The 24,996-nt window shown below is 36.4% G+C and overlaps 1 protein-coding gene across 1 annotated transcript in view; it reads left to right on the plus strand.

Moving 5' to 3' along the window:
- The window catches only part of LOC104599193 (RNA-binding KH domain-containing protein), a 28,959-nt gene extending 3,963 nt beyond the window's left edge, over positions 1 to 24,996 (plus strand). The window contains exons 2-8 of the mRNA XM_010261627.3: positions 13,570 to 14,007; positions 14,449 to 14,700; positions 22,715 to 23,077; positions 23,169 to 23,245; positions 24,028 to 24,139; positions 24,248 to 24,409; positions 24,688 to 24,996. Coding sequence (XP_010259929.1) covers positions 13,570 to 14,007; positions 14,449 to 14,700; positions 22,715 to 23,077; positions 23,169 to 23,245; positions 24,028 to 24,139; positions 24,248 to 24,391 — 1,386 coding nt within the window. The 3' untranslated portion in view covers positions 24,392 to 24,409; positions 24,688 to 24,996. The remainder of the gene's footprint in view (positions 1 to 13,569; positions 14,008 to 14,448; positions 14,701 to 22,714; positions 23,078 to 23,168; positions 23,246 to 24,027; positions 24,140 to 24,247; positions 24,410 to 24,687) is intronic.

Here is a 24,996-nt window from a genome sequence, read left to right on the forward strand (position 1 = left end):
GGAAGAAGGAGGCCTAGGATTAGGGAACGTGGTGAGCAAGAATGAGGCTCTTTTAGGTAAGTGGCTTTGGAGGTGGCCCCTGGAGAGGGAGAGGTTGTGGCATGAGGTAGTGAAAAGTATCCATGGCTGTTCTGAATCGGGTTGGGATGCGGGAGTATCCCGAAGGGCTTTGCTCACAACACCTTGGAAGGCTATCTCTGGCATTCTCCCTAAGTTCCTAAGTTTTGTAAGGTATGATGCTTGCTCTGGGAACTCCATTCTTTTTTGGGAAGATACTTAGGTGAGCTCTCAACCCCTAAAAGACTGTATCCCTTCTCTCTATACCATCTCCCTTTTTTAAAAGAAACCCATTTCTTGGTTCCTTTCCCCCCCGGTTTTCCCTTTGGCCTTAAATTGGGATCTCGGGTTTCGAAGATGGTTAAGGGATGAAGAATTCCTTTGCGTTTCAGAGCTGGTGTTGCTTCTAGATTCGATGTGTTTGGACCCCCTTAACCCGGACACAAAAGTCTGGTCCCTAACCCCGGTTGGCTCATTCACTTGTGCTTCTTTCTTTAAAGCCCTCTGCTCTAATCCCTCCTCTCAAGTCTTCCCCGTTAAAGAGGTATGGAAGACCGATTCCCCCCAAAATAGCAGTGTTTTGTTGGGAAGCCTATTATGGTAAGCTCAATACTGCGGAAAACGTGCAAAAGAAGAAACTTTTTATGTGTTTGTCCCCTAATTGGTGCCCTCTGTGTAAAGTGAAAGATGAGGACTGCAACCATTTGTTGATATCATGCTCTTTTGCTTCCAATATTTGGAACTGGGTTGTTTCATTATTTGGGTGCAGGTGGAATTTGCCCTTTGAAGTAAAGTTGCTGTTCACTCCGGTTGCTTTTGGGAGATTGACAAAAAGAGGGAAGCTAATGTGGAAACGTATCAGAGCTTCTACGTTGTGGACTGTATGGGAGGAGAGAAATGCTAGCATATTTCAAGAACATGAAAGAAGTCTCGCTGAAATCAAGGAATGCATATTGACAAGGACTATTTCATGGTTAAAATCTTCACATTTGTTGGCAGATTACTCCTTCGATGACTTAAGGAGAAATTGGGCTGCAATGGCTGCTACAGTTTCTACCAAGATCAAATCACAAGCTGAATGGATTCCCCCACCGGATGGTTTGGTAAAATTGAATTTTGATGGAAGCTGCCAAGGCAATTCAGGACCATCGGGAATTGGTGGGATTCTGAGAGACAAAAACAGCAATATGTTGTCTCTATTTTCAGGACCAGTGGGTGAAGGTGTTTCAATAAGGGAAGAGCTACTAGCAGCGGTACAAGGTATACAGATGGCTAGTTAAAGTGGTGTGGCAAATCTGCTAGTAGAAGGGGATTCCAAGGTGGTAGTAGGCTGGCTAATTAGGCCAGAAACAACTTGTTGGGGCTACAGGGATCTGTTTAAGAAAGTTAAATGGATGACAAGGAATATGACTGTCAGGTTTCAGTGGGTTAGAAGATCAGCAAATGCAATGGCTGGTTCTCTGGCCAAGCAGGAGGTGTCAAGGGGAGATCTATTTTGGGTTACTTTGTAATTGTCTCAGGCTTGGGCAGTTTTGGTGTATATGGTTCAGTCATAGGGGGTAATATCTCGTGCCTCCTCCTAGGCTGATTGTATTTTTGTTATTTGATTTAATAAAATTACTCACTTATAAAAAAAAAAAACAACAACCAATGAAGAGTTGAAGAGCAGATGAAGGCAATCATGAGAAACATAAGTAGACTTGATGAAAGCGTAGAGTTGTTGAGAGTTTGTCTGGCAGGGAAGTATGCAGGAGCAAATCCAGAAGCAGAGGATGTGCAGCTTGCTGAAGAGGAATGGGACTATGCAAATCTTATAGGTGTTAGAAAATTAAATTGAGGTCTGTTTCTATTTATGTTTCATGACATGTCAGAAGCGGGGTGGGCTTTGGAATTTGAGAATTGGCAAGAAAGGAGACTTGCATTGAGGTTGGGTTGGCGGTATCCTCTAGCAGGAGTTTTTAGAGGGCAAAGTTACCAAGGGTCATATGGTTTCGTGTGGTAGGAATACCTCTGCATGTCTGGTGTCTCGAAATGTTCAGAGTGATTGGCAGCTGAATTGGTTGGTTGCTACATTTTATGATAGAAGCAGGAACTGGGAGAAGATGGATCTGGTGAGGTTGCTAATCAAGATAGAGAACTTGGGTTGATTTCTATTGTGTGCAGAACTTTTATTTACTGGAGAGACTTGTATGAATTGGGACTGCTGATAGAAGGAGAAAATATATCTTTGCTTAAAGTGTGGGGGGGAGATATGAAAGATTACATGTGAAGTTTAAAAGCTGGGAGGAAGATCTTGGAGTTACAAAAGAACATGAATAGAGGTTGAAGGAAAGGGAAAGGCAAGCAGCATGCTTATAAATTGAAAAAAATGGCAATGGTATATATATATATATATAACCATAGAACCATAGAACTGCCTCTTTACTCCACATCCACCCTATAACAATTCTTGAATCACCTTCAATAACCAATTTCTTTATGTTCATATTCCTTGTCTGTCTGTAACACCCCTTCTACTATGGCCAAGCTTTAGCCCTTAGAAAACAATGCAACTACATATTCATTCTCATTTTTGAAGACACATCCCATTGCTGATGGTCCCAGATTGCCCATATGGTTTCCATCAAATTTGTTTCGTGAACCCTTTTTTTGTGGCATTCGTTCTATATAAATATTTGCAAAAAGAGCAGGTATATTGTATTTATTGTATAAAAGGGTAAGACCAGTATAAAGAGCTTTTATACATGAAGAGTGAATACATGATATCAGAGTATATCTTAATGTAAAAACAGAGCATCTGTAGACAGATTTGCAGCTTTTGCCCATGAACAAAGTTTTTCAAGTCATGTTTTGAATGATTTTTGTTTAGTGTGTTTTTTATACCTTTTCTTATGTTCGTTTAGTGTCAGGGGCAGTAATGTCTTTTCCCCTTTTGTTATGGTCACCCTAATATAAATATTACGAGGGGCTGGGCCTGCCACCCACTCTATTCTATTGACTCCAAATATTCTGCTCTGCTCTACTGCCCTTCTCTATTTTCAAAGAAGATATAAACTGACATCAATTTTATCTACTTGAGAGGTTTTGCCTTCAAAAAGTCTACCGTTCCTCTCTCTCTCCATATAGACAAAAAAAACAGCTGCAGGGAGCATGCCCTCATTGGTGGATCTGAGGGTATAGTGACGATGTGGAGGAAAGAGGTGGATCTCTAGAAGAACTAATGGGTTTTTTGTCGGTCTCTTTGAAATTCAAGAGTGTAGGAGATGGGTTTACATGGGTATTGGCGAATGTTTATGGTCCTAATGGATATAGAGAGAGGTGATATGTGGGAAGAGCTCTTTGATATTAGGGGTATGTAGGACAACCCGTAGTGCTTAGGTGGGGATTTTAATGTGGTCAGATTTACAAATGAGACAAATAATCCCAATTAGGTGGTCTCGACTAGTATGAGGAAGTTCAACGAGTTTATTGAAGTTTGCGAATTAATAGAGATTCCTCTCTAGTAGGCATTGTTCACTTCGTCCAATTTACAAATTCCTCTAAGCTGCTCTAAGTTGGATAGATTCATTTTCAACTCTAAATGGGAAGAGCATTGGATAGGGTTGTCGGCAAGAGTGTTGCCAATAATCACCTCAGATCATTGGCTGATTGGTATTGGAACTAAGGACTTTTTGAGTGGCTCCAGATCATTTAGATTTGAAAACATGTGGCCACATTTGAACTTTATTCATTAAGTGGAAGAGTTGTGGAATGAATAAGTGAGGGGAGTTCATCAGAAAGGGGTAAAATTCCATAGGAAAATACAAAGGCTTAATTGCGAAATTAAAGAGTGGAATAGAGAGCACTTTGGCAGAGTGGAGGAGAGGAAATTAGGTGTTACATCCCAAAATGAACAATTGGATGCTAAGGAAGGCCAAGGCTTGTTAATGATGGAAGACATGAGCTTAAGATGGTCTTTGAAGAAGGAATTGGAAGAAATTTTACTTAGGGAAGAGATTTGTTGGAGGTAGAAATTGAGACATCAATGATTAAGGATGGGGTTGCAATACTAATTTTTTCCATGCAACTACTAATGGTAAAAGAATATTTTGTGGAGAAATTAGAAGTGAATGGAGATGTTGTGGTAGACCAAGAAGAGATTGCCAATTGTTTTGCGAATCATTATAAAGCAGTCTATAAAGGGTAGGGGATGTTGAGTTTAGAGTGGAAGGCTTAGATTGGCCATAACTGGGCTTGAAGTGATTTGTTACACATTGAAGGGGCTAGAAGAGCTCAGGGTAGACCAAAAGGGACATGGGTAGAAGTAGTAAGAAATAATCTAAGCGCTAATAATTTAACAATGTATATGGATTTAAATAAAACGGATTGGCAAAGCAGGATTAATGTAGTCAACCCCATATAGTTGGAATAAGGCATGGATGATGATGAGTTGGGTGAGTTAGGAGTCCTTAGGTTGTCCTACGTCCTACCTCTAGTTGGCCTTTGAAATACCTAGGTTTTCCCTTAGGAGCCAACCCAAGGGAAGGAAGGTTTTGGAATCTTATTGTAGAAAACTGTGCAAAGAAACTGGCAGCTTGGAGTGGGTCGTGTTACTTTGATAATGTCTACATTAGCAAATCTACCAATTTACTTTCTCTTTATCTTTAGGATGGCACGGAAGGAGGTGTTAAACTAGAGAAGATTATGAGGCATTTCTTGTGGGAGCCTAGTGAAGGAAGAAAGGACCATTTGGTTAGGTGGGAGCTAGCATGCAAGAGAAAGGAGTGGAGGGTTTGGGCTTAGGTAATATAGGGTAGAAGAATATAACTTTGTTGGATAAATGGCTGTGGAGATGGCCTTTGGAAAGGGAGAGACTTTGGCACAAAGTTGTAGAAAGTATTCATGGATGTGCCGGTAATGGTTGGGATGTTGGTATATCTCAGTGGGCTACTTTGAACTCTTTGTGGAAGGCTAGACGTAGCATTCTTTCCCAATCCCCCTATTCCATCTATCTACAAGAGAGTCTCCAACAGTTTTCATTAAAAGATCATCAGTTTTTAGTTAAGCATTACTATTTGCAAAAATTACTAAAGGTTATCCGATTTTTGTTTATGTTTAATTTCGATTTATTATAAATTTTAATCATTAACCATTTAATATTTTTATTGTCATTAGTGATTGCATGAACAATTTATATTCATATATATATACATATATGTATTTATATTTGTAGCATATTAATTGTTTATTTGTTCAAATAGTATACTGATTCATTTTAATAAATTTCAAATTACATGCTGATATATTATGAATTTTGACATGTTTACAAGGTTATCATATTTTTTTGTTTATTTCTAATTTTGATTTATTATAAATTTTAATAAATTTATTTCATACTACATTCATAAAAAAATTATTTCATACTAGTCTATAATTGTTATTCTGATTTATTAAAAATTTAAAAATAATAAGAACTAAATCATAGATTAACCATTTAATATTTTTATTACTATAAAGAATATTTTACATGTATGCCTATTTATATTAGATTTGTTTTTATTTTTTGTTAATTCTTTTTTTTATGAATATTTTATTTGAAATATTGAGTTTAAGATGAGTGACTATATTGAGTAATTTATATTTATATACTAGTTATTAATAATTTTATTCAAGGATTAAAATATCAGTATTGAGTATTGTATCCGGCAACTTCGATACATATACAAATACAAATACGTTTTGGAAACATATGGATACGAACAAAAAATATGGAAATGCTTGGATACACCAGGGAAACACATACAAATTTCATAGATACATTAATAACACTAAATTTATGGTCAAATAGTCATAAATAATGTATAAATATATATTTCATCTTGTACATAAAAAATATATTATAGTTAAAATAGCAGCATGCATAGATATCATACAACACATTTATTAAGAGATGGACCTGTTATATTTATCCTAATTATTGTATCAATTATTTTCTATTTTATTCTTTTTATTTTTTAACATTAACAAAAAAGTTAACCATATATTAAATTCTTAAATATAAATTAAATTATCATTTAAAAATTTATAGAAATATATAATTTTCACTTAAAATATATCAAATCTAGTAAAATTTCTAAGTTATATATCATATGCAAATCATAATATTTAATTATTACAGCAATTATTTCATTGTTAAATTTTTTATTTCTATATTTTTTGAAATTAAAAATCATTTTTCATATAAATGTAAATTAGTGGATTTGATAGATTCAATTTAATATTATATTCTTGAATATTTTGTAAATAATAAATATATTGTCATTTAATGTAAATTAAAATATTAATTAATAATTATAAAAATATATAAAATTTGTAAGATATATATCATGTGCAAATTTATAAACTTTAAGTAGTAAGGTAATTATTATATTATTAATATTTTATTTGTATAAATTTCTTGAGATTAAAATCATATTTTGATGTAAGTGTTGAATTGATAAATTATTTATTCCATTTGTTTATAAAATACTAATTTTAAATATTTCTTTTAATTTTTAGTTGGAATTGTTAAACATAAATATTGCTAATTTGTTTGGATAGACACAAAAGTAAATAAAAATAATGTTATTTCGTTAAATATTGGAAGACACGAGATGGGTTAATGGTTTGAAGGTGTGTTAAGAGTTTCGGTGCCATACATGAGGTGATCCGGGTTCAAATCATGCTATTGGCATCATTTACGTTTTAAATAGAAGACGTGTGTATTGGTCGGTATCGGGCGATACAATGCGATACGGGCTGATACGTGCGATATATATATTATATGTGTGTGTGTGTGTGCGTGTGCGTGTGTACACATATATGTATATTTGTAGTATTTTAATTGTTTATTTATTTAAATAATCTACTAATTCATTTTAACAAATTTTAAGTTATGTAATATGTACTGTTTCATTATGCATTTTGACATGTTTACAAGGTTATCCTATTTCAAGTAATAAATTTATTCTGATTTTATGTTTTTAATATAAATTACAACCATTTAAGGTTTTTAATACCGTGAAGATATATTTTATTATGTATTCCTATTTTATATTCTAAGAAGCAGTTAATTTATTCTTTGTTTTCAATTTTTGTTAATTATTATTTATGAACATTTTATTTGAAATATTAAGTTTAAATTGTTAGTAAAGTAATTTGTAATAATATTATGTACTAATATTTTTAATATATTTATAGTTGTTTTATATTAAATTAGATGACATTTCTGAAATATAGGAAATCTCAATTGACATATTGTATTTTTTATATTCACCCCAAGCTTATGTCGGTTAGTCTTGACATCAACATATGACGGGTGACATTACTGAAATCTAGGGACATTTAAAACCTTGCTTTGAATGGTATCCTAACTTTGGACCATATTTAGATAGAGGCAATCACTTATCCAGAAGATGCTACTTGTGTGAAAATGTGGAGGAGAATGTCTGTTACTTGTTTGTTGGCTGCCCTACACGAAATTTGTTTGGGGTTTCTTCTGTAATCTTTTTAAAGCTAGTTGGGTGGAACCAAGATTGTTAGAAGACATTTTTGCTTGTTGGGATGTTGGTTAGCTATGAGAGGAATTGAGGAAATGCCAATGCAAAGATTGTTTGGGAAGTGTGGAAGGAAAGAATTGAAGAACTTTTGAAAACAAGGCTTGTGGAAGAGATCAAATTACTCTCATTTGTGGGAAAAGGATTATAGATTCTGTTGTTATACTTCTAGAGTTTGAGGGGGTTTCAAAGGAAGAGCTAGGCGAATGACGATGGTTTTTGGAATCTTCTTTAGTTGGATTAGAGTCTTTGCTTCTACTTTGTTTTTTTACTTAATTATTGTACAAATTTCCTAAGCTGGGAGTATCTTTACTGGTGACTTCTCATCAACTTTTTTAGTAATGCAATTGAGAAACAAATAGATTGTGGGTTTTATATGCTTGAAAATGTTTTATATATTTGATTTTATTTTTAAATTCTCATTTGAATATGCTTTACATGTTATATTTATGTATTAATAGATTTTTTAAAACATTTATTTTAAACTGTAAGTTTATATTTTTATTCATATTTTTTGATGAATTTTATATTTTTATTCATATTGTGTTTACTAATTTTTGGTTTTTTTTTTCATTTTTTTGAATTTTTTGGCTTTTTATTTTGATTTTTTAGCTTTTTTTTTTAATTTTTGCACCTTGCTTAAAAAAGGCACGTGCCTCGCCTTGCGCCTTGCACCTTAGGCGTAAATTGACCCCTCTGCCTTTTTTGCGCCTTGCACTTTTAAAACACTGCTTCAACTATATTTCCACTTTGATCTGTCTCCTCCTGGTTCTTATACACAATCCATTTTTCGCAGATCTTCAAATTGACCCCTCCGCCTTTTTTGCGCCTTGCGCTTTTAAAACACTGCTTCAACTGTATTTCCACTTTGATCTGTCTCCTCTTGGTTCTTATGCACAATCCATTTTCGCAGATCTTCAGATTGAAACCCTTGCCCAAGTCCCAACTCTTCGGCTCTGCTTAAATATTCTCTCTTTCAAAACCCCCAGCTTGAAATGAGGTGTCTGAAGTTTCCCTAACTCACCGCTTCCCCAGAAACCACCTCCTTAATATGGACTTGTTTGGGCTTGCCTCAAGGGACTTGGTGCAAAAGGTGGTTCGTAGAATTAGGAATGCATAATGTTTATCATCACATTAGCTATTTGAAGTAATGCAATTGGGAAAAGAATAAAGAGATCGAGAGTTTTACATGCTTAAGTATGTTTTCTATGTTATGCTTGATTTTATTTTTAAATTTTCATTTTAAATATGTTTACATGTTACGATTATGTATCTTAATTTGAATTAATAGGTTTTTTTTTTAAACATTTATTTTAAAATTTAAGTTTGGATTTTTGAATTAATATTATGTTTAATATATTATTTTATGGATTAAAGCTGTGCCTTCAAAAGTCCATGTTGTTGCGATAGGAATGAACAGGAAAAAATAAGCTTTAGCTAATGTGATAAAGATACCAATTGTTGTTTCAAAGACCCCCTCCCCCACTTTATTTATTTCGAAAAGCTCAGGAATGAAATTGTACGGAATAGAGAGATTCCAGCCGCCCAAGTAAAGAATTGTTACAAATAATGAAGAAACTAGTATATTTAGATAGAAGCAACATAAAATAAACCGAATTTTATACCTGAATATTCGGTTTGATAACCTGCTACTAATTCTTCCTCTGCTTCTGGTAAATCAAAAGGTAATCTCTCACATTCTGCTAGGGAAGAAATTAGAAAAACGACAAATCTGATAGGCTGCCGCCACAAATTCCAACCCCAAAAACCATATTTTGACTGTGTCTCAACTATATCAACTGTATTTAAACTGTTAGATAATTATAGTCGGTAATAACATCACTGTTCCCATCGCTATTACAGAACCGTACATGAGACTTCAGCCTCATACGGATCCTCAACGACCACAAATAAATCTAGGGACCACTTCGGTATTATCTCGGTATGTTTGGAGAGTAGAAAGAGTAAAGATACATCGGAGAGTCCCGAATTAGACCAATGGAATTCTGTCCGCTATAATAACAAATAAAATAAAGTGCTTCTGAATTGATCTCAAAGATACCTTTTTCCTGTTTGGTCAGCAGTGCTGGACAAGATTCTAACCGAGGAGAATTTAGTCAAAAGAGGGGTAGAAGTGGCAGACATGGCTTGCCCCTATGTAGTGGGAATGTGGAATCCTCTAGGCATTTGCTGTTGCACTGTGATTTTACCCACTGGGTTTGGTTAGGAGTGGTGGATTTATTTGGGGCTAAGCTGTGCTTCCCAACAGATGTAAAGGGACTCATAGAGGCTTGGTGGCTGGGAGGTCTAAGTAAGGCTGAAAAGGTGGCATGGAGCATTATCTCCGCTTCTGTTATGTGAGCAGTGTGGAGTGAAAGAAATAACAGAATATTTGAAGGAACTCAGAACTCAAAAGATGTACCGAGGAAAATTCTGGGGATGATCCACTCATGGCTGGCAATACACCCGAAGTTTAAAGGTAGACATCCAAGTGTATTTTTTGAATTTAGTTTTCTGTTAGTAAGGAATGGGTGGTTTTTTGTTTTTTGATTGGGGGGATTGAGGCTGTATTGGGATGATATGGTTTTTTGTATATTTTTTTGATGAATTATGGTTTTTTGTATATTCTATGCTCATTTCTCTTTGTACAGGGGTTTTCTATAGTTGATTTTATTAATGAACCACTCTACAATTTAAAAAAATTGTTTTTTGAATGTTTTGTTCTTTTTTGATTTTTGAAAAATTTTTAGCTCTTTTTTTTTTGGCATTTTGTGCCTTTCTTCGAAAAGGCACTTGCCTCTCCTTGCGCCTCATACAAAAATGACCCTTGCGCTTTTTTTGTGCCCTACACTTTTAAAACATCGATTTCATATATATAAAAAAATCAATTCATTTGAATTTGTCTTAACTTTTTCTTGTATTTGGATTTATACACGAAATTTGTGTTGACAAAGTGATGTACGGGGTATGGTTGAATTTAGGGCTGTTCATCAAGCCGATGAAACCGACTGACCTGACCCAACTCGACCCAAGCTGGCTGGTTTACTAATTATTTCAGTTAGTTTTGGTTTAACTTTTATGCTAACCGCGAAGTCCGATTGGTTTCAGTTTGGCCGTTTGTAAACCGACCAAATCCGACCCGACCTGACCATAGATATTAATATTTTTTATTTTAAATTTATATTTTTTAATATGGGAAAGTGGGAAAATTCCCATATTTCCTATTTTAAAGTATTTTGTATTGTAAATTTTAATTTTTTTAATTTACTTTTTTTTTTTAATAATACCATTGTGATTCTTTAAATTTAAATATAATTTTTTAAATTTAAATCTTTTTAACCATCCGATTGAATTGATACAATCCGAGTTGGCCAATTTTCATAATTGGTTGGTCTATTTCGGGTGACCAAATGCCCAACCCGACCAGGTTGTTTCAGTTGGCCATACAGCCTGGAACCGAACCGAACTGACCCGTGAACACCCCTATTTGAATTGAAGAATTTCCTATAGTTGAATTTTTAGACTAAAGAGCTAGGGCAGCTAAAGTACTTCTTGGGGAAAGTGGTAGCAAGATCAAAGTATGGGATAAACCTATTATAAAGAAAGTATGTACTTGTTTTGTTAGAAAAGACAAGCATGTTAGGAAAAATAATAGACACCAATGGACCAAATACAAATACATTGGTGATTTGGGAGATCTACTTGATGACTCCTGCAGGTAGCAAATTTTAGTTGGTATTGAGCCAATTTATGTAGTTCTAAGACTTCATATTGGGAGGTAGTTGTTGGAGTTTTGTGATGCCTAAAAGGTGTACTAGGACATTGGTTGTTATACAAAGAATGATGTACTGAAATTGGAAGTCTATTAAGAGGTGCCAATTAGGCTTGTTCATTGTTGGATAGGCAGTCAACTACTGGACACTGCACATTCCTAGGAGGCAAACTAGTCACTTGGAAGAGCAAGAAAAAAAGTGTGGTGTCTAGGGGTAGTGTAGAAGTATAGGGCCATGGCCTGTACCACCTTTTAGTTAATGTGGATAATAGGCGTACTAGGACAGTGGTTATACAGAAAGTGATTCACTGAAATTGGAAGTATATAAAAGGATGACAATTAGGCTTGTTCCTTGCTGGATAGGCAGCCAACTACTTGTCACTGCACACTCCTAGAGGGCAAACTAGTCACTTGGAAGAGCAAAAAACAAAGTGTAGTGTCTAGGGGTAGTGTAGAAGTATGCTTGTTGATTGGTGCATGTTTGTTTTGGTTTTGGCTGGTTTGTCTTGGGTTTTTAATTTTAAAGTTTGCTTGAGGGGTAGGTGCTGGTTTGTGAAGGTGGAATTTTGTTGCTTCTTCTTTAAGGTGACTGCTGGTTGCCTTTCTTTGTTTTCTCTTCCTTTTTTAATATTTTTTATCATCAGAATAAAATATTGCATCCAACCTTATTTTTGATGAGAGGATGTAGCATATTGATTTGGCCTGCCACTTTGTGAGGGGGAAGGTTACAAATGGTGAATTAACATCTTTGTCAAGTCTGAAGACCATTTTTCCGACTGTTCAAGAAGAGTCCAAGTCAAATTGGGACGGATTAAATCTATAGCAAGATAGAATGTATGTGATAAAATATTTATATAGATTGGAGTGGGCAGCAGGGTATTTATGTCCATCTACTCTAAATTACTTAAGTAGTTGTGATCAGGTTATTGAAATTTATAATAAGTTTCTAGTATAAATATTAATCACTGCTGGAGGGGAGTGATTTTCTTCTCCCCATTGAACTATTCTTTTCTCTCTTTCTGTTCCCTGTTTTATTCTACTCTCTCTATTTATTCTCTATTTAATATTTTACTGGTCATAGGCCACATTACAAAATTGATGCAAATATGCAATGAGAAGTTTTTCACGACAGACTCCTTGTAGTAATAACAACACAATTCCTGGCCTCTTAAGATAAACCTTTTCCTTTCCAAGATAGCTTCAAAACCCATACCACCACTCTCATCCTTAACAACACCGCCAGCCATCTGCTACCCTACTCCATGTTTGTAAATTCAGAATCCTTAATTCTCTTTCATTCATCTAGTTCCAAAATAATTTTCTTCACCTCCTAGAGAGAACAACTATAGACTCTTCCCCACTTGAACCTCACTTTCCATCATTTTCTCAATCTCTATCTTTTTCTGTACTTGAATCACTTCATCTAATGAAGTTTTCATAGATTCCCCACAAGATGGTTGGATCTACAGCTTATGATCTGCATGGAATTCACCCTAACTCATTTTAACACAAAAAGCATTATCTTCACCTCTTCTGGACTCTAAACTGATATACTTAACGTATATGGCCTTTGATCCCCTTTCTTTTGTAAGCTCTTTTGAACTTTTTACATGGACCATCCACTTGACAGATTGTTAGAGAAATGATAAAAAGAAACATTTTGTTCACACCAGGGAGCAGGGGGATGAGAGGTCAATCCTCTTCAAGTCTTCATTGTTCTATACAATGACTTTGGAGATTTTTTCCTTTTAAAAAGAATGTGATTTTGCATGATTTCTTAAGGTTTCATGGGATGATGATTGCAGTGTGTATTATTTATTTACTGTTAAATCATTTTCTTCTTAATTCAACTTATCTGTTTTTTTTTTTTAAATGCAACCTTCCAGTATAACCTGGATAAGTTTGTCGAAACGGCCTGGGCTGATTTGAAGCTTCATGTGCATATGACACATTAGCATGGGTTTGGGGTAGCAATTGCAATTGATATTCTTTTAATTAAAAAACAAATAAAGAACTAAGTGCGGTAATGTGTCATGTGCAGGAAACTTCAAAACAGCCTAGACTGTTTTTTAGAACAGCCAAGCTTTTCCCATTGAAAGCATTATATTCTCAGGTTTGTTTAGTTGTAGTTATTTTCAAACTTATTGCTGAGTTTCTGGTCAACAGATAGCAGGGAATTTTTCAGCTGTGAAGAGAGCACTCTTGTCTGTTTCGAGTTGCCTCCAAGATAACCCTAGGGTTGATGCAACCAACTCTGCCTCTTCTAAGCCACTAGGGACAGTGCACCGTGGAAATGGCATGCCTGCACAAGTGGTGGACACATTTCCTCAGAGGGGCTATGTATCTGGCCTCCATGCCGTTGACTATCATTCCAGGGGCTATTCTTTGGTTCCAGGATCAGAGGGTATTGGACCAAATCACAGGAAGGTTCTAGAAGAGGAAGTGGTGTTTAGATTGTTATGCCAACTTGACAAGGTTGCTGGTTTGATTGGGAAAGGTGGTGCAATTATACGGGCTTTGCAAAGTGAAACAGGAGCATCAATCAAGATTGCTGATGCAGCACCTGATTCAGATGAGCGGGCTGTCATCATATCTGCAAGAGAGGCATGGTTACAAAAATATCTCCTCTGTTCTAATACTTTTGCCAGCATTCTGGAAACTTATTTAATACATTGTTGTGAAATGTAATGTGTCTTTCTGGTAGGGCATTATAGATGGTTTTTTAATTATGGTAAACATGAAAAATAAACAGTGATGCCAGCATGGAAAATTTTCCTTTATGGAAATCCATGAAATCAGCTTATTATAATATCTGTCCTTTGGAATGTGGACTTCTATCTCTGAGCTGGCCTTTCTTTTCTGATCATTCTCAACTGAAGTCAGGCTTAATCCCAACTGTACTGGTGTTGCATTTATAGATCTGTCTTTATTATCTACATTATGGATATCATAAGATTTCTTTGTTTGATTGGCTCTGTAGATCTAATTTAGTTTTTCCACTGTTGCTGTCTTTTTTACTGATATTCTGTACTCTGTGATTTGCAGAATTCAGAACAAAAGCATTCTCCTGCACAGGAAGCTGTTATTCGTGCCCATGCTAGAATTGCAGAGATAGGATTTGAACCAGGTGCTGCAGTTGTTGCTAGGCTTCTTGTACATTCACAGCAGGTAGGTTGTTTATTAGGCAAAGGAGGTAGTATTGTTGCTGAAATGAGAAGAACAACAGGTGCAAGTATACGCATTTTTTCAAAGGAACAAATCCCAAAAAGTGGTGCACCAAATGATGATGTTGTGCAGGTATTTATTATACTTACACATCAATAAATTGCTTATACAAGTTGGAGTGGTTCATGACTTTCAGTTGCTTAGGTACTTCTTGTTTTCCATGCCTCTTATGCTTCATGAATTTGAACTGATTAATTCTGGATGTATGTTCTCCTCTTCTTTCAGTGAAATTATTCACTGTCAATCAAAGAATAGAATTGATGATTTGTCTCTATTACCTTGATTGCTTCCATCAAAATTTAACTTCACATGCTCCTCAGGAGGAGGCATCCATACAAATTTTACTTTTTCTTTCTTAGAGGAGCTTCTAGCCACCACTTCCCAATTCCTCCAAACATCATCAAAATAGAGAATTGTGAGAACAAGTCCAAAGTCCTTAATCCATGTATCACCTTGGCCAAGACACAATCTCTCACCTCTTCTTTGCTTCTCCCATTTTTTGAAAATATTCTTGCATTCCTTTCTTCCCATGTAGTCCAAACCAAGGCTGCTCTCATGCATCTCCACATAGTTCTTCCCCTCTTTGTGGGCTAAGCAAAGGTAGAAGGATCAAATAACATGTTAACCTCTGTTGGTAGATTCCATTTGCACCCAAACAAAGAGAAAAATTAATCCCTGATATCTGCAACACAACAACAAGAGATTAGTAGGTGTAACAACTATCTCCATTGGATTTACAGAAGTCATGCCAGTTTGGAGATACACATAGAGAGAGTCTTCTTTTTTGTTATGAATCCAAAGTGTTAATCTTTGCTTGAACCACTTCCCAATTTTAGATGGAATGATCTACACCAAACCTCTTTATTGGGGAAAACGTGAGGGACTGAAGAGAAGTAAAGTGACTTGAACAAAGAAGCACACGAGAATGAACCCTTAGAATGGGGGGTGCAAATATGCCTATTTGGTTTAGAGGGGTCTAAATACACACTATGAAGAATTTGTAAAAGACCCATGAGAGCATTCTACTCATCACCCCTTGGGCCTCTTTGGAACCCAAATTCCTAATTGTGACCCACAGGAAGTAATAGATGAACAATGAATTTCAAAAGAAACTCATTCTTTTACAAAGAGGCAACATACAAAGAAGGGAAAGGTCCTTTAGAGGAGAAGAATCGACCTAAACGTCCTCCCAAAACTTGAGTGAATCCCTAGAACAAACATCATTCTTGATCAAACCGAGAAATTGATGAAGGATACCATGAATAGCTTTCCACGGTGATGCTAAAGTAGCCTCATGATACACCCGCATCCCAACCAAATCCCAACCTACCATGTATATTGGCCACAACCTCATGGCACAATCTCTCCTTCTCCAATTGCCACTCTAGCCCTTCCAACCTCACTCCATTGTTCAAAGGCCTCCTATATATGGACTTGAAATAATCCACAAATATCTTTGTAATTTCGTCTTGTATTGAAATCTCTTGCCTATCCACCTCCAATTTTGCCACAACATTTTTTTTGTCTTCTCCCATTTGCTAGTGTATGGACAAATTTTGTATTTCCATCCCCTTAATTCATTTATATCTGGATTTTTATCTCTAGTAAATCTCTTCTCTAAATGAGACTTCTTCCAATTCCTTCCTAAGTCTCCAATCATCTTAACTCTTTTTTCCCCTTTAGTAATGGTTCTCCCAAAATGATCACTATTCATCTCTCTCTTTCTCAATCTCTTCAGTTTTTAATGAAATCTCACACCTTTTCACTTCACTCCCTCAGCTCCTTCCACCAAATCTTTACTTTTTACACAAAATCTGGGTGAGTAAGCCACACATTTTCAAATCTAAAAGGTATAGGATCACTAAAGAATTTTTTTTGATAGAAAATAAAGATTTTATTAAAAAGATCACAAGGGATACATATTACAAGATCCCATTTAGAGGCGTGAGGTGACGCCTCTAAACTGTACCAACAAGCTTACAACTGAGCCCAACAAATCTGATTCCTATGTACCCCTTGTTTAGCTAAAGAACTTCGCAATCCATTTGCCGATCTTCTTTCCATTGAGCTGTGACTGATGTGTTTGATGTTAGCCATCTGATCTTGTCAAAGCCTGATCACTCAAGAAGGTTTCAAGACCTAACTTAATAGGACAATGGTCTGAGGTAACTTTTGGTATTCTAAATTTGTGTATGATATTTTGTCTGATGAAATTAGTCACATTACTAGCAGTTACAGTCTTTAAAGGTATATAATCTGTAGCAACCGGGATCCAATGGTACCCTCCAAGATGATGGTCTAATTTTCCCTATGAGATCCATTTGCCAGGTATGGAAAGGCCAGGTGTGGTGATTGCATTCAGTGGCTGTGCAGCAATGTTTAAAATGTCAGTGTTAGTGAAAAAGTCCGTCGTCCAAATATAGGAAACATGTAAGAAATGTTGAAAATATCATATAGAAATAGTGTAATTATTATAGACATGGTGGAAACATTGTCAGATATGCAAAAAAAAATGATATTTTATGAAATGATAAAAGAAGCACACACACGCCTTTTTAAATTATTATCTCTTTCCAAATCATTAAACAAAGCTAAGAAGCTAAGGCTATAGACAGAAGAATATGTTCTGAAGTTGTCTTGTAAACCTTAAGATTCAAAGCTTCTTGATAGAATGAGTTAAAGCAAAATTTAAACAAATAGAAAATATAATTGGTTGTAATAGATCAACCAAATTTACAAAAAAAAAAACTATTATTTAACTTCATGTTTGAAATGAGTATTGGGATAGCTCAAAGTGGTAACCATGTAAGTTAGGTGGGCAATAACATTGTTACTTCACATATCTATAATAGTGTCACCAACTTATGTTATAATACTCTCTTGTACTCCATATAGTGCTGGTAGTGTTCGCTAGGAATATGTCAATTCCAGTAAAATTTCATGTTGCTACCCATGGAAGTGGAAATGAAAGTTTGTTGTGCAAACTATCTCTTATACTCCACAGTGTTAGTAGTGTTCATTAGGGAATATGTCAATTCTAGTAAAATTTTGTGTTGTGTTGTTACCCATGGAAATGGGGAAATATTAGGGAATTTATGGACATTTTAAACCATGTATGCAAGTTGGTGTATTAAGGGTGCATGGACCTGGCACTGATGATAAGTTTTCACATGTTGGACTCTCCTGGATTCATAACCATTCAACCTCATTGAGATGTATAGTGGCTTGTTGTCCTTGAGGTCCTTAACCATCATGTCCTCCCACTCAAATGTCTCCTCCTGCTCCATTACTTCCATCTCACCTCAGTCTGACCAATACTCTTATAACCTTCTGTTGCAGCTTCATCAGTATTGCCTTCGATTGGAAGAATTGTTGTAGATGCAAGTTTCTAGTGAACCTTGCTACTAGAGGTTCTTCTGCTGCATTGTAGAAGACTGCTACCCTACTGCATTAATGTTGTTTGCTGGGGGGATGGGGAGGGGGGGGATCTGTCTCTACAATGCTTCCTCTTGGGGTTTGCACATAATCCTTTATACTGACTAGCTGCTCGAAAAACTTCCTCAATTAGTAACAATCCATCAGGTTGTGTGTTGTGGCTTGATGAAAGTGACATTAGACTACTCTTCCTTTGTGGTTGGGTATTGGGGTTGTGATTGCTCGATCTTGCCATCTTCTATCAATCTCTTCATAATTAGAATCACCTCCTTATTGGAACAAGGGAAAGGGGGAGGGACTCTAAAGTCCGATCTCACAGGAAATCCCCTAGGCAATCTTCTCGGTTTGTGTCGCCCACCAGGGAATTTGCTTGTCTTCGAGTCCCTGGCATAAGCCTTCTGGCATGATCTCCATCTTGCTCTATTGGTCTCTTGATTGAGCAGTTAATCTACTCAGTGCACTCCCACAATTTTGAAAAGTCTTGTATGTGCAGTCTTCAAATACACTTGATATCCTGGATGGTCCCTTTGGTGTACTCATCCACAAAATCCTTCTGCCTTACATGTTGTCATGTACTTGCTGCGAGGCTCTATGGAACCTCATTAGAAAAGACACTTGATCCTCCACATTGTTTTGGTGAACATTCCTGATTCCTCAAGTCCACCATATTCTGTCTTTTCTCAACATCAAGTCAATTGGTTAAGAGCTCCACCAAATCCTCCCAACTCTGGACACTGTTAGGTGCGAGATTCACAAACTAAGTATACACTGGCCTGGTTAGGGTCTTCAAGAACTCTCACCTTCAAATCTCCATCAGTAGAAAAAGGGCCCAAGGTCTTCTTGAATTTGTTGATATGCTCTTGGGTGTTCCCTTGTTGACCATCATAAAGTTGCCAAGTTGTTGGTGGGTGGTATCTAGGCAGATAAGGCTTCTGAGCAATGCTCAGTGGGTAAGGCCTCTGGTAGGTAGCAAACTTGGACTTACTCATTCCTGTGATGACAGACTGCAGGCAATCCATCAGGTCCTCCTTAGTCAAATGTGAAGATGGTCCTTCCATTGTTCTGAAAGCCAATGAGATAATCCATCAGCTCCTCCCAAGATAGAACTTGAACCAGAGATTCTCAATGTAAGCCAATGAGATAAGGTTAGTCTGGAAGCTCTAAAGTCAGGATTTGAATGCTAAGGAGCATGGAGAGTAGAAAGGGATTAAGTCTGAAAGCTAAGGATATGGGAAGAAGGAAATAGGTCCTTGGCAACGAACTTGGCTCCTTATTTATTGGAAAAGGCCGCCATGCAACATGCATGGCTCCAACCTTCCAAAATCTTCCCTGCCATTAATGAACAAGCAGGAGGCAAATCCCACATTTCTCTCCAGTGAGAATGCATGCCTTGAGTGCTGCAAGTTGGTTATACCATGTTCTTCAGGATCATTCAGAAAGCAACACGTGTCTTGGAAGGTACCATTTTGCACAATCTCCTTTACCTCCACATGTGGTACCATTATGCACAATCTTCTTGACCTCCATCACGTGTCTTGATCCGAACACCCCACAATGTCATGGATCTCACGTCAGACGGGCTCTTTGAAAATATATCAAGGAAAAGTATTCTTGGCGCTAGATTGCACACTACTTGGGAGACAGCATCACGAGACTCTTGGATCTTGCTAGTCTTAGTTTGGTCGTAGTTGTTTTACCTTGGTGAGATCGCACTTGCCTTACCTTACGATGGAACACTGCAATCTCTGATAGTTGTCTTGAGATCCTCATAAGGAGCTCGCTAGATTTAGTGAGATGCTTGAATTCTGTATGCATACAATGGTATCTTGATCCTGCTATTCTGCTTATCCACTCTCTTTCACAAGGTCTGAGATCATAACTCAGATCAGTATTCACATCTAATTTCCTACATTTTGGGTGATTAAAAGCTATGAAGTCTCAATGTAAACTGATTAGTATTGAGACAGAGCAGTGGTGAATACCAAAATCTATCCTCCATGCTTTTACAGATTGCAGATTTTTAGCAAAGCCCTTGCACAAGTATGACATGCATAAATGGAGAAATGGTCTTTTAAAAAGACTTGACTGAGTTGTATCAAGAAATCAATCTTCAAACTCCAGAAACATATAAATGAATTTTCACAAGCATACTTCTTCAAAATGAGACTAGCATAATGCCTATTTATCTGATTCTTCAATAGCCAATCTGCAAACCAAGAATGAACTTCATATGCCCCTCAAGTATTTCTCTGATACCATGAAAACCTATAACAATCGAAGCCTCTAGGTTGGAATCATGGGAACAAGAACAAGTAGAACTCATGCTTGAGAGTAGGTGTCAAACTGTTGACAGCCTAAACAGTCTTGTATATATGTTGTATAAAATATACAATCGCACAAAGGCCTCTAAGTGGATATAAGGAACAAAGGTGTTCCTATACAGGGGTCAAATTATGCACCTCTAAATGTGAAGCCCTCTCCCGTCACCCCTTTCCATCTCTTTCTATCAAGTGTTCAATGGATATTTGACTTGGAATACAAACTTTCCAGATATACCCTTTTCAAGTCCTTATCTTTTGCATTTTCTTCCTATGCTTCCCAATTAGAGCAATGAGAATTTGTTCATATTCCTATTTGCATCACTTTTACCTCCACATATTGGTTTGGTATGTGTTATCTTATACAAAGAAACAAACTCAAGCATTGATAAGCTTTATACCTGATAAACCTGTACAATGCAGATAGAATTGATAAGTTTTATGCATGTCCTATTACCAGATTAGTAATACAAACCACCATGGATGATTTTTTCTATTTGAACTAGTAGGGTTTTGGTGTGTGGTTTTGCTTGAACTAGCATTACTTAAACTTTAAATGTCCTGTCAAACATTTTCCTTGAACTGGATTTAAAAAGCCAGCCTTGTATTCACTTGAGCAGGTTTGGTCAGGTTATTAATAGAAGCCCATTTATAAGGTCATGTCTACATTTCATTGCCTTCTAAAATGGGAAAAATGGATTGGAAATTGCCTCGGGACTTATTAGGGTTAATTACTTAAGGTACCCCTGAACTATATGACAATTACTTAAAAGTACCCCTAAGGTTTCAAAACCTACTTACCTGAAGTATGACGTAATATGACACTACCCTTCTATTAGCTGGCTGTCACATTCCGCTTACATGTGACATCATGTGACACTTAAAATTTTATGAAAACCCAATTTAACCCTCTCCAGTCACCATTGACTATATTCCTATTGAGAAAACACACACAAAGCAAGGCCAACATCCATTGATGTTGGGTTTTCAATAGATGTTGGCCACCACAATGTTCTGAACCCACTCCCTGAGGTAGGACAGGTTCTTGGGGACTGCAATGTTCTGAACCTGCTGATTCTGGGTGTTGATGCCAGTGTAGAGGATAACAGACTTATTGCCTGGGAGGATCATTGCTGACCCAGACCAACATCCATTGCTGGACAGAAGCTTTGTTTTCTTCTAAAGTTAAAGAAACGAACAATGGAGGCCAAATGATCTGAGATATTTAAATTTCAAAAACTTCGTTCAACTTGCACTTGCTGGAATCCCGTTAGAATTCGATCAAGATGAACAATATCTGGCGAGACTGCCAAAATCCAGCTCATTGACTAATTACTTCTCAACAACAGCTTTGGGAAAATATGGTCAAGGCCTTCTGTCTTGTTCTCTTCGTTTTCTGATTAAGTAGAATACTGATTCTGTTGAACTTAGAGTAATTTCTTTTTCTTAAACTCTAATTTGCTTTAAGGATTGGACACTCTAGCAATGGTGTGAAAAAGAGTACCTGATGTTGGAATTATTCTATTGACATTTGGTGAATCATCTCCTCAACGTAACACTTCTCTAACAAAGTTAAGGTCTTCCTTTGTTGATATTTGATGAATCATCTTGCCTGAATCTCCTCGTTCATGCTGATGATCGATACACCCTCTGGCTTCTCAATCATGTCCTTAAACTATTGCACCTTTCTATCAATAGGAAATCATCCTGTGATCTCTGGTTCATTTTCAAAAAGTTCTAGTTAGGTAAGCTTCAATTTTGTTTTTATTTGAAGCTATTACATTAAGTAACATTTACACAGACCAGTTAGTTTACAAAACCAACAAAGCTTCAATTACCAAGTATGAAGCTTTATATTAATATCATGTTATCTTGGTCCCAAATTCTCTAGATCTCAAAAATCACAGATCTTGAATTGTCTCGTCATCAATCTTCTATTACCGGGTTCTATTGAGCCACCTTGGCAAGTTAAAAGAATCATTGCTGATTACGGAAAGCACGGTTTATGCATTGCCAGATCTCTTAGTAAATCACAGTATGCGCTGATGTTGTGTTTTGGAATTTTGAAAATATTTAAGGGCAAAAGAGTCTTTTTATCCAACTTAATGGCAAGACTCAACACGAATTGAAATTCTGAAACTTTAGGGGTACTTTAAGTAGGTTCTGAAACCTAAGGGGTACTTTAAGTAATTGTCAGATAGTCAGGGGTACTTGTAATTAACCCATCTTTCATCATGCATTTTGTTGGTTGCTCATCTTAGTGTGCAATTATGAATCTTTTACTTCTTTATGGAGGCCCTATAACAGATCAAATACTTGGTGCTTGCTGGCAGGTTATTGGCAGCTTACAGTCTGTACAAGATGCATTGTTTCATATTACAAACCGACTTAGGGAAACCATTTTTCCTGTTAAACCCCCTATCCCAGGCCTTGGTACCAGTACATATTTATCTCCTTCCATGGAAGCGCCTTCACCAATTTTTAGACCAAGACATGATCCTTCCTCTCCTGGACATTACCCTTCTTCAGTTGGACTTCCTCATGTTCTGGATCGTCCTGCTTTTCCTTCACAGCCTGTGGATCGGCAGCCTGCTCTCTCCCATTTTGATCAAGCACCTTATCCTTACAGTAGCGAAAGACCAGGACATGGTCCAACGTTTGATGCACCATCTTCTCCAAGGTCATGGGCACCTCAGGTGGGTTAGATGTGTTTGAAGCAGTGGGATTTGTTTTTAGCTTATAGTTTTTCCATTCTGTGTTTTAATATTTCCTTTTTCTTCCATTCAGGCAGTTAGCAGTGGAAACCCTAGGGGCATTGCTGATAGTGGAACAAGCTTGACTTCAAGAAATGGGCTTATTGGAAGGTATAGGCTGTTTATGATTCTGTACTTAACTCGCATCGATGCCTACTTGTAACTAAGTAGACAACATTTGTTTTCTACTTTAATGTTATATATTGATAGACAGATATAGGATCTGTTTGGATAAGCTTTTACTTTTGAGCTTCGATCTGTAGGAAACAAAAATGAGCAAAAAATTGTTTTTGAGTGTTTGGTAAGAGTTGCTTTTAAAAATATAATCTAAAGCCAAAACAGCTTTAAACCCCAAAGCACAAAGACTGAAATGTGGGCTCTGAAAGTAGAAATCTTGAAGCATAAAGAAACACAGCCGTAGTTTATTTTACTTTTCATTCAGTAGTATGGTCTCATTGAGTTGGAGAGGAAGCATCAATCAGCGCAAAGGAAATTCAGTGATGGAAAGAGTGCTCAACATGCAGACCTAGTCTACACTGACTTGTCCCTTTCCCTCTCCCTATTGGGTGAGCCAGCGAGCTGCAAGTGGAGTTGTAGGAATGAGCCTATGAGCTGTGATAGTAGGACTATAAAGCTTCTTTTGACTTGCTATTGATTTTTTCCTGTTGCTTGCTTTGGCATAAATTACTGTCGTTTTATTTTGTTTGGGCACATTTGTTGCTGGTTTTCATAAGCCAATGGATTGAATAATGAGTAGGTTTTGAAGCTCAAATAGGCGAGTAAGAGATGGAGAGAGTTTCAAAATGGCAGAAAAAGAAAAGAAGGGATGTTAATAAAGAGAAATGCTTGGTTTATTTATTCTCTTACTGTATATTTTTCAAACTTTTATGCAGTGGAAGTCAAGCAGCTGTTGTGACAAGCATGACTGTTGAGGTTATGGTACCTCAGACATTATTGATCAATGTTTATGGGGAGAACAATAGTAACCTTAATCAGATTAGGCAGGTTGGTGTACTTGTACTGTTAATACAATCAAGTAATCAAAGTTGTAGTTACCTATTGTTAGTTTTCATTTCAAATGTCTGCTTGATATTGACCTTTTTGTATATACAGATATCAGGTGCTAAGGTAGTAGTGCACGACCCAAGGTCTGCGGCTACCGATGGAGTAGTTGTTGTATCTGGGACACCTGATCAGACTCGGGCTGCTCAAAGTCTGATCCATGCATTTATACTTGGTGGTCAGACCACACCTTGATTATCTGCGCTAGGTTCGGTATGTAATACCTGTTTTAGTTAGAAAGTTATATATTGCAGTTAATAGATTTCTTATTGAATAGATAAGAATATTATGTTTTGTTTCCTTCAATTCGACTCTAAAGGTGAAAATGCATGGCATTTATAGGTAATTAATAAATTAATAGAAATTAATATTACTTGAAATGGTGGTTTTCTTTGTTTCCCTTTCTAACTTGAAATAGATAATCTATTTGCATTTACCTTCTTACTCGGTGAATTTTCTCAGACTGATGTCATTCCTAATGATCTGTGCAGGTGCTAGATTCTTTAACCATCCGAGTTAGATGCTCAAATGACTGCAATTGTTGTGAATTATATGAATTCTTTTGGTGAATCTTATACTTCGCTATCACTCTGTTTTTATACGATATTTGTTTGTATTTAGTTTAATTTTCTCACCTCATTTGTCCAAAAACTATTGTTTTGAGGAAAAAATATCTCTCAATAGGCAATTTTGACCAAAGTATTTAATTGGTAGTCAAACATAAAACACGACTTTTGCCATGTAACGAGAGTTTAATATTGACACAAGTGCAATGCTATCAATATCATATTGAACTTGTA

The sequence above is a fragment of the Nelumbo nucifera genome, chromosome 2, assembly GCF_055504915.1.
Source record: "Nelumbo nucifera cultivar China Antique chromosome 2, China Antique-T2T, whole genome shotgun sequence".
Lineage (NCBI taxonomy): Eukaryota > Viridiplantae > Streptophyta > Magnoliopsida > Proteales > Nelumbonaceae > Nelumbo > Nelumbo nucifera.